The sequence below is a fragment of the Bombyx mandarina genome, chromosome 22 (assembly GCF_030267445.1).
Source record: "Bombyx mandarina strain Sakado chromosome 22, ASM3026744v2".
NCBI lineage: Eukaryota > Metazoa > Arthropoda > Insecta > Lepidoptera > Bombycidae > Bombyx > Bombyx mandarina.
The window spans coordinates 14,888,277-14,903,655 of record NC_143228.1 but is presented as its reverse complement, the minus strand read 5'-3'; the positions used below and the strand labels follow the sequence as shown (position 1 = coordinate 14,903,655).

The 15,379-nt window shown below is 36.4% G+C and overlaps 2 protein-coding genes across 4 annotated transcripts in view; one reads left to right on the top strand and one right to left on the bottom strand.

The window, feature by feature from the left end:
- cwo (transcription factor cwo) overlaps window positions 1–4,460 on the bottom strand; it is a 47,729-nt gene extending 43,269 nt beyond the window's left edge. For all 3 annotated transcript variants that reach the window (XM_028170698.2, XM_028170699.2, XM_028170701.2), the window contains exon 1: window positions 3,852–4,460. In XM_028170698.2, the coding sequence (XP_028026499.2) occupies window positions 3,852–3,904 (53 nt within the window). In that variant the 5' untranslated portion in view covers window positions 3,905–4,460. The remainder of the gene's footprint in view (window positions 1–3,851) is intronic.
- A 4,693-nt stretch (window positions 4,461–9,153) lies between these two features.
- On the top strand, window positions 9,154–15,190 carry LOC114240100 (ADP-ribosylation factor-like protein 8). The gene is made up of 5 exons (XM_089736646.1): window positions 9,154–9,375; window positions 10,119–10,199; window positions 10,742–10,815; window positions 11,796–11,957; window positions 12,821–15,190. Exons 1-5 carry the CDS (start codon window positions 9,253–9,255, stop codon window positions 12,942–12,944), a joined length of 564 nt encoding a protein of 187 aa, XP_089592772.1. The 5' UTR covers window positions 9,154–9,252; the 3' UTR covers window positions 12,945–15,190.
- The last annotated feature ends 189 nt before the right edge of the window (window positions 15,191–15,379 follow it).

The window sequence follows — 15,379 nt, the reverse complement described above, 5'->3', positions numbered from 1 at the left end:
TTAAACCGGAGTGTTGCTAACACTGGCCCTAGCAAGAGCAGTGCTTCGCAGAATCTACCACCGGATCACAAAGGCGACCCATTGAGAAGATTCGGCGCGAAACTCAGTGGCCTAATAATATTATGCAACACGCCACTTCATACCCGAATATGTCACTATATAATTTGTTTTAGAAATTTTCAGTACTTATTATTTCATAAATACTTACCGTCTCGACCAATAGTAGAACAATTTAAATACGATAAGAACGTGAGTTACGTAGCTCGTGCTAGTGGCGGGTACGCGTGTGTGTGCCGGCTGCGTGTGTGTGCGCGCGCGGTCACGTTTCGCTCGGCGTGTGGAGGCCGCGGCTGCCGTGACGCGTGCGGCGTTCGCGCCCTCGCGACTCCGGCCATACTCACGTGTACGACAAGATGTTTGTTATTTTTGATTCGCTTTCGCTGCTTATAATCGTTATTGAATTGTTCCATTTTTGGTTACATTTAAAAAAAAAACTTTTTTATTATTATTGCATAAATGGGTGTACGAGCGGACAGCCAATTTGGTGTTAATTGGTTACGGGAGCTAATAGACATCTACAACGAGATCTAAGGTCTCTGTGTAGTTACAACGGCTGCCCCACCCTTCAAACCGCATTACTGCTTCAAGGCAGAAATAGGCAAGGTGGTGGTACCTACCCATGCGGACTCACAAGAGGTCCTACCACCAGTAAATAAGTTTCATAATAACTATTATAACAATAATAAAAGTTTACGTTTATTTAATAAATAAAAACATCTTAAGAATGAATAATATTTAAGCGAGATTTACAAATAACGTAGAGTATGTGTGACGTGATAGATGACACGTTTACGGTTTGAAAATAATAAAAAAAGCAATGATTTTTATAGCTTGTAAAGACACCGCGGTAACTAACATTTTAATTACATATCCAGTTTTTTGGAGAATAATGAACATCACTATGTAATTAATATAAAGATTAAAGACACACACAAACGTGATGATGTAACTTATAAAACAATTAGGAATATCTAAAAAGTAAAACTATCCGTTTCTTTAACGGAAATTATTTCAAAAGTTTTCATTTTTGTTGTAGCTACGTATCGATAATTTCGATGGCTCCAATGAACACTACACTAACTCAAAATTTTGAAATTTTCGTTTTTCACGCAAATCGCTTCACTATTTTAAAAGTATTACAAATTATTATTGATGGGGTTCGAAGCAAGAGTAAATCAGCTAGTTACACAAGAAAAAACCATAAATATATCTGCAATAACAAAGATTTTATCAACTTTTTTCATTTAAACGCTCCTCCTGTAAACCTACGAATTTGGAGTTAGCGTAGTGTTCATTGGAGGCAATGATTTTACTTTAAACGATTATTTTCGATATTATTATTGATCGATATTGAATATTACATTATACAATTTGTAAGATACCTTTATTAACAGAATATTGATCGAAGTTAATCGATATTTAATGACGGAAAATTTTGAGAAATTTAGTGGATTTAAAACCTAAATGAAAATTGAAAAAAGTACATAGAGTTCCTTTTTTAAATATTGTATATTATCGGCTATAGGCTGTTAGGATTTATCGATTTTTTAGTAGTGGCTAGGGCCCATTTCCAATAATTCCTGCTCTTGCCCAATTTTAAATATTATGACGTTTAGGATAAGATTCTCTCGGTCGGTTTAAAAAAATCTATTTAATAATTATTTCTACGGAACATTAGATACAATTAAATAGATTATACCGTAGGTAATCTTAGTCTTGCGAGTGACCTACTGTCATTGTCTCTATTTATTTGCCGATTATTAGCTTGCTTGAAAATTGGTCGGTAAAAATCTGCAAAAGTACACATTACAGGTATTGGTTTTACAATGGCGATACTCAATATGTCTGTAATAAACGAATCTTTGTCCGGGGCTAAAGACATACTATTTTATATTAACGAAGAAAGCTGTAGTTTTTCGAAGAATATTGGGCGGCTTTTGTGGGTAAAGCACAGAAATAATACAAATTTCTTTGGGGTAAACGGTACTAGGACGATCTTACTGGCTTTGATAATATTCTACGAATACCAGCGTTCAATTTTTAGTCTGTTGCATTCGATCTGCCACAGGCCTACAGATTGCCAGATATCATGAATTGCCGTGACAGTAGAAGTTTAGTTCTCAAAGTCATCGACAAAAATGTACGAATTAAGTGGCGATAGCACACCTCTTTGAGGACAGCCTCACGTTGCTTTGATCTCAACCTCACGGCTACCCTCCTAAGTATGACGTCATGGTTTCGCCTTTATAATAGACATCGTGTTTGTTAAGACTTTGGATATTTTTTCCCCTACTAATTCGCTAGTAGCATAAGGGGCTATTCCAGTCTGTCGCAGACGGGATTAGCGTTAGGAAGTACATATAATGTACATCAGAGTTTTTATCCGAAAATAAGTACAGGTAATAGGCCCCTAGAATTTAGGGTAGGACGTTAAGTATTTAGGCCAGGATTAGTCGTTATTGCCAGTATTAGGGATATAGGCTATCATACGATAGACCAGTACTGTGGTATAAATCCCTATGCAAAACGTCCTCTGAATATTTTAAGAAAAATAAAATTGGAAGTAATTATTTATGTACTGTTTTCTTTTATTAATATAACAAACAAACAGTATTACAATAGTACGTACATTTATCCTTAGTAAATTTTGTTTGTTGGACAAAAACAAGTACATATATAATTATAGAATTATTTCTATATAGGTACATAATGGCACTTATGTACGAACGTAAGTAAACACTTATTATAATAAAATTATACCTACTCGCGGCGTATCGTAATTAATAAGAATAACTTATTGCTAGTAAATATTATTACCTAAATAACAATATATTGAATCAAATAAATAATTACATTTGCGTTTTAATAAGTATTTTTTTATTGCTTAGATGGGTGGACGACGAGCTCACAGCCCACCTGATGTTAAGTGGTTACTGGAGCCCATAGACATCTACAATGTAAATACCCAACCATTTGAGACGTTAGTTCTAAAGTTTAACTTTTAACAGTACAACGCCAGAAATAGGCAAGATGGTGGTACCTACCCGTGCGGACTCACAAGACGTCCTACCACCAATAACAAGTACATGTGCAAATACAATTATAAAAATAAAATTTTGTTATGATTAAGTTATATTCTTCTATCGGTCAATGCTAAAGATGGTACCAATCAAGACTAGGTAGTTAACTTTTTTTTTATTTATTGCTTAGATGGGTGGACGAGCTCACAGCCCACCTGGTGTTAAGTGGTTACTGGAGCCCATAGCAATCTACAACGTAAATGCGCCACCCATCTTGAGATATAAGTTCTAAGGTCTCAGGTATAAGTAGGTAGTCGTTTTGGTTAAAGTTTGTGATAAAACTTAAGCATTTTTTTCTATAGATAGGTACTCATTGAAACTAATCACGCAATCTGGAGTTCGAGTGAGAGTCAAGAAAATTATTCAACGAGTCTCAATGAAATTTGTCACGAAAACTAGGTATAAAAAATTGTTTGATAGGTAACCACAGAAGGTAGGTATCCTTAATTTGCAATTGAATTAATTATGCCCATTACAAACATAAATAATACAACCAAAACAAAACCAACACTACCATGATACCTAATTAAAAAAAAGGTTACTTTTAAACTGTTGTAAACTTCCATACGCATGGCTTTCATCTTCGAACAACTCCTCTCAATCAGATATGTCCAGTTTCAAGCAATTAGTTTTGTATTTCAAGGCCTCTGGCACATAATTTTAATATCACCACAACATCTTTAAAATTAATTAATTGAGTATTCCACTTACTTGTCGTATTTAACGGCATGTCCGTTTTCCTCCCAATAATGTCGTGTTTCCATATTCACTTTGTATCACAACAAAAACAAAAAACACTCACTGTTCTATTTTTTTACAAAATCAACACTCACTTGTTAATTTAATATTCGAAAACTTTATCACATTTCCGCCGAAGCAAATAAAACACTATAGCAGACACTTAGTTATGTTAAATCTTTGCAATCCATTTTCAATTGATGCGAACAATACGATTATAAATTGTTGTTTTGGTCGTATTCAACTGCATAAAGAATAAAGTAGTGCACACGTCATCACAGCGAGCGCTTTGCAGCCATTCTGATGAATTCTGCGCGGCGCGATAGAATGCCGGCCGGTGCGAGTCATGTGACTCCGATCAAAGCGTCAAAATATGACACGGGGCTGTTTGAGCACATTATTCAGCCCGTGCCTCGGGATTTTCCTTGAAAACTTTCTGAGAGTCTAACCTAATAGACTTATACGTAATGTCGTGTTACTTAGAACTATGTTCGTACGGTAAGCAGGGCGGGCGACTTATACATACATTTAATTTAATGTTTGAGAGCCGCTGTGTTAGACCACGCTCAGACGCACGTGACCACTATGACGTGACTCGTGTCGCGCCGCAGCCCGGCTTTCGATCTGTCTCTTATATTATTGTAACCAATTTAAGTTTTCAGGTTACCTTTGTAGTTTGCAAATAATTTATTGCCTATCAAGGTTTTGTTGACTTGATTTTTGGACTTTCAGATCTGGACATGGCTTAAGCTGTAGTAACACAGCGAGATGAAATGCATTCCGCGTGGTGTATTATTATTATTGCCTAGTAAAACTCATCAGAAAAGTTATAATTAACTTTTCCGCTTCAACTTGAAGCGGAAAGGTTAAATTAGTAAGGACAATCTGTATAAACTGCGTTTTGATGCGACGACGGTCAGTGGTAAGATGATAAAAAAGATCATCTCAAATAATTTCTTAGAGCATTCCGGAACGTACGGTATGAAGCCCGAAGACAAGTTTTGCCCTTAGAAATAAGGTGGCACTCTACAAAACTTGCATACACCCCGCTATGACCTATGCAAACGTAGTGTTTGTTCGCTCACGCGGCCCGCACTACCTTAAAATCATTCCAAGTCATTCAATCCCGTTTTTGCAGGATAGCCGTCGGAGCTCCGTGGTACGTCAGGAACGTCGACCTCCATGATGACCTGGACTTAGAGTCCATCAGTAAGTATCTTCAGTCGGCGTCGATGCGCCACATCGATAAAGCGGCACAACACGAGAACCCTCTCATCGTGGCCGCCGGTAACTACATTCCCGATCCTGTGGACAGAATAGAAATACAACGTAAATGCCGCCCCCACTCTTGAGTTATGAATTCTAAGGTATGAGTACAGCACAACGGCTACCCCACCCTTCAAACCGAAACGCATTACTGCTTCACGGCAGATATAGGCGGGGTGGTGGCACCTACCCGTGCGGACTCACATGACGTCCTACCACCAGTAATTACGCAAATTATGATTTATTGCGGGCTTGATTTTTATTACACGATGTTATTCCTTCACCATGGCAGTCAATCGTGAACATTTGCTAAGAATGTATTTCATTAGAAAAATTGGTACCTGTGCATCGCAAGATACGAATGCACCGGACGTCTTATCCTTTAGGCCACGACGACTTCAAAATATATCCTCCGCATTATCATTATTGACGTCAATTCGAAAACGGTGGACGGGCGAAGTAACGAGGTAACAAGCGGGAAAGAATTTGCGAATTACGAAAGCGTTGATCGTCGCGGTGGGAAAGTCAATTTCGACATACTGAAGACCATTTCCAGGATTTTATGCCACTAGCTTCAATAATCTTTACTCCAAACTTCCGACAATTAGTTCGCAACAAAAATGTAATTTTTCTCAATAATATTATGTAAAAAAATATCTTAGTCATTTCTGTAATTACATTGATTTAATAAATAAATAAATCTATACTAAGTTGCGCGTACCACAATGGTCATTTAATTTCTTAAAACGGACCCCGAGCGAAACTAATTGATGACCCTCGGTATAAAGGTACAGTTAATTTAAATCTTTCATGGATATAGCCTAGCCTATTGCATAGATATTATTTTACATTGTAGTAAACGATGCGACAAAAAACCAGTAGCGTAACGACAAGTTCTTTTATTTGTGCGAGAAAGCAGAAAGCGGATAGAATATTTTTTTAATCCTACCTAAGCTGAGAGCCTTGAGAGGCTATTTTAGGGTAACCTTAACTAGTAGGTGAGCTCACGGAGCTCAAACCTGACGACATTACTAACACGAACCCTAGCAAGAGCCGTGCTTCGCAGAATCTACCACCGGATCGGAAACGCGACCCACTGAGAAGATCCGGCGAGAAACTCAGTGGGCCGGGTAGAAATGCCTGGCAAGGCTTGTTTTATTAACACTAACCCCCCTTCGTTGGCTTTGGCTAGTGGCAATTGCGGAAGGGGGCGTGTTAATACGTAGCTTGGCAGCATGGCTGGCGGCAGGGCATGGCAGATGACGTCACGTCCGTTACAACATGATAGTTAAAAATAAAATCTGCTGGCTAGGCTGATGCCGTCAGAACAAAAATACAATATAATTTCGATATCTAAATTCAAGCCTATCCTGGTGCTAAAACCACAGAGAAAGCCATAAGATAAATATCTATCCGATGATTTGCAAGCGAAGTAAATTGTCCCTTAGAAATAAGGTGATAGGTACTCTACAAAACTTGCATACACCCCGTCATGACCTATGCAAGTGTAGTGTTCGCTCACGTGGCTCGCTATAGCTTGAAACCCCTCAAACTATTCAATCCCGTTTTTGCAGGATAGCCGTCGGAGCGGTGGCGTAGCGTGGGTGTCAGCCGCCCGGGGCGGAAGACAATTTTGCCGCCCTTTTATTTAGGTATTTCACTTTGATGTATACTATACATTAATTCTAGTTTTTTTTTGGCAAGAGCAGTCATCATTATTTTGCATTATAAAGATTTTAAATAAAAAAGTTTATCTAAGTGTTACAATCGCGTTTATTAATACAAAAAATATTCTATTCCATTGACCTATAAACATGAATTTTGACAGGAATCTCGGTAGGTATATCTTACAGCACATCTATCTATAGAGAAAAATCTGAAAACCGTAAATATTTATACGGAACCGTGAGTACGCGAGTGTAAACCTCGCACTTGGCCGTTTTATTTTATTTTAATAATAATTTATTGCTTATATAAGTTTCCTTTTAGATTTCGCCAATGTCAAGTGTATTTAATACTCTGCTTTCTATAGCGGGCTTCGTGAACGAGCAAGGTCACAGGTATTCACTAAGAATTAAGTGAGTAGCTAAGAATGAAGCGTAACATAAATTACGATCCGTTAATGTGAAATGGATAACTGACAATCCATCAATAAAACTTTCTTTGAATTGTCAAAGCACACGTACTACCTTTAATTATAACTTACGGGGAATCCTCGCGAGTCAGTATAGACAGTTTTGCCAGTTCAATCGGTCCAAATTTGTAGTTGCGATAAAAATATGAAATGGTTCAAATATTTTTATTATTTATTGTGATATTTTGCCGCCCTCTAAAAAGTGCCGCCTGGGGCTAGCCGCCTCCCCACCACGCTACGTCACTGCGTCGGAGCCCCATGGTTCGTCAGGTATATCGACTGCACGACGACCTGGACCTAGAGTCCATCAGTAAGTATCTCCAGTCGGCATCAATGCGCCACTTCGATAAAGCGGCACGGCACGAGAATCCTCTCATCGTGGCCGCCAGGAACTACATAGCCAATCTTGCGGATCAAAAGGTAAACAGTCGAAGTCGTCCAAAACACGTCATTTCGGATCCTCCCGATCCACTAACGGTGCCTTTAGGTACCCCCAGAAAGAAAGGTGTAATACTTAAATGTCAATTGTTATTTGTCAACAACTTGTTGTTGCTTGAACGACATAAGTTTAAAACGTAATAATATAATCCAAACAATACGGCTTTTAATCAATGACACGCTTATTTCCTACTCTCATCAATGTTTACGGCCGTCATGCGAAAAATACTTTAAGCTCCCATATAACGGGCCTAGTTATGCATAGGTATTGTTATTGTATTACTCTACAATCTGGAACGTGAGATTGTTTTGCGGTAGGAATAGACAGGATGGTGGGGGCTTATACGCTCCACTACCAGAAAAATCTGCATCAATCTGTCGTCAAACTGCAATACCTACATGAACGGAGTCTCCAAAAGCAGACTTGGGACCTGCCGAAGTCGAACACAGGGCTATAGTTATTCGTTTAATGGGATGGAAGGTAATCGAGGGCCTTTCAAGCTTCGCCAGCTTATGTGGGTAGCACGGTTCAGCCAGGAGGAGTTATATTTGTTTACAGTAGTCCGAGTACCTGCGAAGGAGGCCCTACAGCTCGCGAAACAGTTCCGGGGAGGAGCTCACCGGGCTGATGATATGTGCTAGATTACAAGCTGAACTCTTCGATGAGTTCGACTAGTACGGATACTAGTGTGATGCCTGATCCTGGCATCAGAGCTGTAAGCAGACGCAGATTTTTAGACAAAAATAGTGTGTCGATCCGTAAGTATGTGTATCGGGCGTCAACGGTGACTGGCATTTGCATGAGCTGAATTAAGGCTCTCAGGATACAAGCTGATAAGGGGTTTGGGGAGAGGGTTTCTCCTTGTGTTTGTATTTATATAGTAAATAATTAAATGAGTATCATAATATTTTTTTGAAGTGAAACTTCTTTAGGCGCTTGGGTGTAAAATTTTTACAGAACGTCACGCAGGTATGCAACGGAAGTGACATTAAACTACTATTGAAATTAAGTACCTGTCAAATGTCAGTAGTAGTAGTTGTTGTATTTTTCCAACTGGAAAGACAAATGTATTATATCATACAAAATAATTAAGTTATTTAAATTGATTATCAGAAATCAGAAGAAAATGTTACATTAAACGCAATAGAAAAATTTAATATACAGTTTTTTCTTTTCTCTTCACTCTTTATTTAATCTGAAACCTGCTTAAACCTTCCGTACTGACAACTAAAACTTACTATTTACGCTTATATCTGGAAAGTGATGCGCTAATCATAAAATATTTGCTGGTGTTTTAAGAATGTAAAATAGTATTTTTAAAATAGGTGTTCATAAGTATGCACGTATTTTAACGTTTAATTGCACGTTTAAACGAAAAGATCTTGCCTTTGTGATGCATTAGTATTAGCAAAACGCCGTTTGAAAGTTTTGAAATGTCAAACGTCAATGCAACGTCAATCACAGCAGATTTTCAGAAGAGGCGTAAATTTTTTGGAAAAGTAATTTCGATTGAATTTGGATTTTAATCATTCAAAATGCTTGCTTTAATCAATCGCATCTTAGATTGGATTAAAAGCTTGTTTTGGAAGGAGGAAATGGAGCTTACACTGGTGGGCTTGCAGTATTCGGGCAAAACAACTTTTGTTAACGTCATTGCTGTAAGTGTAATCTGAAAACAATATTTCTTTTGTTGATTAATCTTCATTATTTGTTTTTATTTTTATCTGAAGAGCAAAAGTCGCACTTTGTTTTTAATGATCAAATTTAAAATTTTCGCAAAATAATCGATGACTTTTTGCATGTCGTTGGTATATAATATCGAGTAATTTGTTCATTAGCTCATTAAACTACCCGTATGCTTTGATAGATTAGCACCACGGATAAATGAAAATATTTTTATCGGTTTTTGTTCTCAAACTGTATGTACATGGTATGTTGCTTAGGTAGGTTTATGTACATATTAATTTAAAAAACCTTAATTAAAAGTTGGTTTTTATTTAATAAAACGAACATAAAAATTTAACTCTTCAAAATGTAGATTTTGAAATGTAACTAAGTAAATGGAGCTTCCATTTATAAAAAATCCCAAAGTGACTTCTAATTATTCTTTTTTTATTTATGTTAATGTTACCTGTTTGAAATGTTTTGAATAGCAACCCAAAAAAGTCATTGTGATTATAACTACACAGTTTTTATACATTTTTGTATTTTTTTGTTTCTTTATTTGTTGATGTTATTGGATGGATTGAAAAAAAAACATTCATCAAATATCATTACTGTTCACTTGTAACTTTTAAAAACCACCACGGCTGTGTTAGCTGTGTAGTAGCACATATATTTTTTAAATACAAATATTTATTTGTTATAGTAATGTTGTATTGATTTCAAATTTTTTTAACAGTCGGGCCAGTTTAGTGAAGACATGATTCCAACAGTCGGTTTCAACATGCGCAAAGTAACCAAAGGAAACGTAACTATCAAGGTAAACATTATCGATCTCAGTTTATTATTATAAACGTTATCAGTCTCAGTTTTTACAGTACAACGGCTGCCCCACCCTTTCAACCGAAATGCATTAGTGCTTCACTGCAGAAATAGGCAGAGCGGTGGTACCTACCCATACAGAGTCACAAAACTATACTGAGATCTTAGAACTTATATTTCAAGGTGGGTGGCGCATTTACGTTGTAAATGTCTATGGGCTGCAGTAACCACTTAACACCAGGTGGGCTGTGAGCTCGTCCACCAATCTAAGCAATAAAAAAAAAACAGTTACAACAAAGTAGTAACCAAAGCTGAGGGAGCTTGTATGTCGTACAATATGTCATATCCTCTGCCTTAAATACCAAATTCAGAGTGAAAGAGTCATAAACACTTGATGTTTTAATCTGAAATTAATTGGGTCACTATTTTTTTTAGTTTGAGGAGCGGTTCTCTGGCTAAATATGCTATGCAACTTTTAGTGATCTTGATGTGATTTTACTCATAATCTTAAAAATAATAATTAAACTATATTTTTTTTAGGTATGGGATATTGGTGGCCAACCTAGATTCCGTTCAATGTGGGAGCGTTATTGCAGAGGGGTCAATGCTATTGTGTACGTAAACTATTATGGCAAATTTAATTTAATTTAATACTGTTACTTATTGATCTGTGGTGTGAACTTTATCATATTCTAGCACAGTGCTAGAATTTTCTTAAAGGATCTTAATACTAGGTAAGGTATTGTTGAATTTTGTCAGTTGTACCCAAAAAAGAATCTATATTCTGGTCTAACTCTTAAAAAAATTATGCATATTTGATAGTTTTTTTTTTGCCTTTGTAGGCAGACGAGCATACGACCTGATGGTAAATGGTTACTGTCGGTCACGGACGTCAGCAGATAAAGTCAAGCTGCTGCCTACCGTAACAATGTGGTATTAGCCTTTCAACATCATTTAGCATCATGTTGTGCCTAACTTATAAATATGTAATAATGGAAATAATGTATAAGGTTAGATAATTTCACCAATCTTTAGACCGGTGGCCCATATCAATGCCATATCATAACTATTCTGCTATCTTGATACATGAAGGTAAAGCTTACATTTTATTGGAATAACTGTAAGCCCTTAAACTGGAATTGTCAGACGGAACAATAGTGGTACTAACCCAAGGAGATTTTCAATGAGGCTAACTACCAGAGTTCTTCATGTTGTAATAGTGCAGCAGTGCAGACTAGTGTAAGGGTAACATAACCAGAACACAGATTAACGAACAACAAATTTATATCAGTTAATAAATAAGAAATTGAGACAGATTTTGTACTAACCGTCGCTCTGTAAACACCAGCATCGCCGTGACTAAAGACAGCAATAGTTTAGACTGTTTAGAGTGAGAGCGCATGATCGCCGCCGTCATTTTAGATTCGTTTCTTTATTGGCGCGGCTTATATATAAAATTTTAAGCCAGCTCAAGCTCAATTTTCTTGGTTTTACCCTTAGAAAAACCATTGAAAATTTGTGTTGGATTTGGAAAGGGTCTCGATCCCGCCCCAATCTACCTACGGTAGTATTAGTTTGTCGGTTTATCTAACAGGTACATGGTGGACGCGGCCGACCCTGATAAGATCGAGGCGTCGCGTAACGAGCTTCACAGCCTGCTGGAGAAGCAGCAGCTCACCGGCATCCCCGTGCTGGTGCTCGGCAACAAGCGCGACCTGCCGCAAGCTCTCGACGAACACGGACTCATTGAGAGAATGTAAGTGTGCATATATATTTTTTTAAAGGGATTTTATGACCTGGTAACAGAGACTTCTAAGTCATGTCGTATTTTAATTTCTATTCTTATTTTTATGAAAAATGACAATATGGAGTGAAATGAAATGAAGATTAATTTGAGACATTAATGAACTGGGATGTATAATCTTAGTAAAATGGTGGTCATTTATTGAGATTATTTCAGTGGACTTTTTGGAGGATCCCAAGAAATTACGTCCAGCGGCTTTGTTTCATTTTCCCACATTTGTGCATTTTCACAGATATTAAACAGTTAATAAACCACCGTTATTACATTTTACATTTAAACCCGAAGAAACACTAAATAGACAAAATAAAACAAATCACACAACTTCACTCCTCGCGTTTCCGCCAAAAAGTCTGTGAGTGTTCAGCGGTGGTCAATTCTACTTATTACTGTTCTTCTTCTGCAACCTTTATCTATTCCAACGCAGCCGCTTTGACTTATGTCACACTTTGAAAATCTGCGTCGGAACATGATGTTTTTTTTCCTACCTATGCTGATAGCCTTGAGAGGCTATTTCAGTTTCACCCTAACGTGTGTAGGTGAGCTCACGGGGCTCAAACCAGAGTGTTGCTAACACGAACCCTAGCAAGAGCCGTGCTTCGCAGAATCTACCACCGAATCGGAAACGCGACCCACTGAAAAGATCCGGCGAGAAACTCAGTGGGCTGTGTCTATGGGTCGTATATTCGCTCGTCGAGCCCTTCGTCGCAAGCGACGGGTTCGGCGAGGACGGTGACCGGTGCTTGTGGTGCCTAAAAGCACCGTTAATGGATCGGGGCGTGACGATGATAATCAACAATTGACGTTTCTAATTTAAGGAACCTGTCAGCGATCCAGGACCGCGAGATTTGCTGTTATTCCATATCGTGCAAGGAGAAAGACAACATCGACATAACTCTCCAGTGGCTGATCGCGCACAGTAAGTCTGGTAGCGCGCATTAACTCGGTACGGATTACATTAGCAAGATTCTGTTGTATTAACCACGCGTATATGGAATTAATCGCCACCAAGTTCTGTTTGATTACTTTAATTATTGTTTATAAATTAACTAATGAATGCCAATTTGACTAGTTCAATGTAATAGGTGGTTTTTTTGTTTACAATTTAAATGAAAATATTGTTAAACCAATCATGGATGATTTTGACTGCTCGCTCCACAAGAAATTCCATTGAGCAGAAAGACGTAGCAATAAAATATAATTCTGGCGACGTTAAATTTCTCATATTTCGTTTATAAACAGTAATCATCGAGATGAGTTCAGTTTTTGTGTTATCGATATCCTTTATCGATACTGATCACGCATAAATATCGATCACGACGTGATCACTAGGGGCCGTAACGAAATTCAACATTTGATAGTTAAAATTAATTAGATGAGACGATTTAATTAGCCTAATTAATAATATTTTTGAATGAGCAATACAGGCTACATATAGGTAGATGATTTTCAAATTTCACAAAATAAATTTTGTCGACAAGGTAATTAATTTATTCACATTAATAATAATAATTGACAGTAAAATATTTAAGAATCACCTCCCAATTTGTTAGTTCTTTAAATTGTAATTCATTTCATTCCATTAGCATCGTTTTATTTGGGTACCGCTGTGCAATGATGCATCTTAATGATCTCTGATATTTTAAACTTGATTTTCCGACTACAAAAACGGGGGAGTGACTCAATTCGTCGGTGTTCCTTTATTTCGATAGGCACGTTTAAAACTATATATATGCGTCACAGCCCGATTAATCGTTAGAGAGTGAGTTTATCGATATACAAAACAGGCGAGGGGCATATCAGTTTATTGGTCAAACATTAAAACTGAATTCGCATTATTTACGCGGCCAGTTCGTAGCCTCTTCCTACGTTTGTTTAATTCAGTATCTGAAGCACCTCTGGCGGTGACGGATCAATGAGCAATCTCAGATTTCACTATTCATTAAATGATGATCATGATAATCAATATCGCTTGGCGTTGAAAACGAAAATAATTAAAAAAGTTTTTTTTTTTCATAATTAATTAATTGAATGTATAGAACAATCAATCGGCTGTTATAGGTACTAAATAAAAAAAAATTCAAGTACAACTAGCTCGCGTGTCACAATATCAAATTTCTTTAGATAATGAACTGTTGTGATGGCACACAATAATGATTTCAATAATCTTTTCTAATTTTAATTGCAATAAAAGACGTTTTACAATTTTTTTATTTAATCACAAGTAAATTCGATGTTTTGAAGTTTACGAAAATTACGTTAAAAGATTCCGTCACACATTCACCATTCATAAAGCCAGAGCCGCAAATGGCAATTAAAAAAAAAACGAATTGACCGCTATAATTGACTAACGTTAAGACCGGATTACACGTGAACATTATGCAATTCAGTATGACGCATCATTGCATAACGATAGGTACCTAAATACGTCATTAATTGGTTCTCTCTATATTGTAAATTATCGAAAATATATTTGTGGATCTTCTTGATGATATGCCAAATACGTTTTGGCGTTTTTCGAGATACTAGTTAGTAGCTTAAAGAAGATATCATGTTTGATGTGGTTAAGAATTATTTTTACACAATTCAAGTTAATCCTTCTGTAATAAGATTTCGTCTATAAATAATAATGACCATTGCCGGTTTGGATTACATTGCGCGGTGATTATTTAAGTTTGTCTCTTGTGGAATTCTGACCTGAAGACCATTTAAAAACGTATTTTTCATTATTTTTTTTTACAGTATTGACTATTTAGAATTGTTAATAAAACGGTTTAAGTGCTTATTTAAAATATTATAATAAAAGTGATGCGGCCAGTTAAACGTTTAAATTAGAACAATTTCACATTCATGGATAATTTTAAGTTAAGAATTTAGTTTTTGCGTAAAAGTTTTTTTTTGTACGAATATGTAAAGTCAACAGTACATCAACCTTGGGCCATCACAAACAACACTCGGGAACATATCAGTTTAGTTTCCATAATATATACCTAAACAATCAGGTTGCTGTACTGTTGAAGCTTATAACTATGCTAGGAAATATTTACAACTGAATAGTGTTATAATAATTATTATTATTACTAATATACGTATCTCATATTATTGCGTATGTTAGCTAAAATGCCTACAGTGAGACTAATTTTGTTTAATAATAAGTAATAAAATTAATATTAAAAAAAATAAAAAAACTATATATTATAATCGTTTAAGAGTTGATAGCTGTTATTTCAATTATTAATTTTAATTACAACACGTATACATATATAAATAAAACATTATGTACATGTATAGAGCAAAATTAGACTCACCGGGTTATTTCTGTTTATAAATTAGAAGTCACTAGGTGCATTATTAATGAAAAAAAAAACATAATTTAA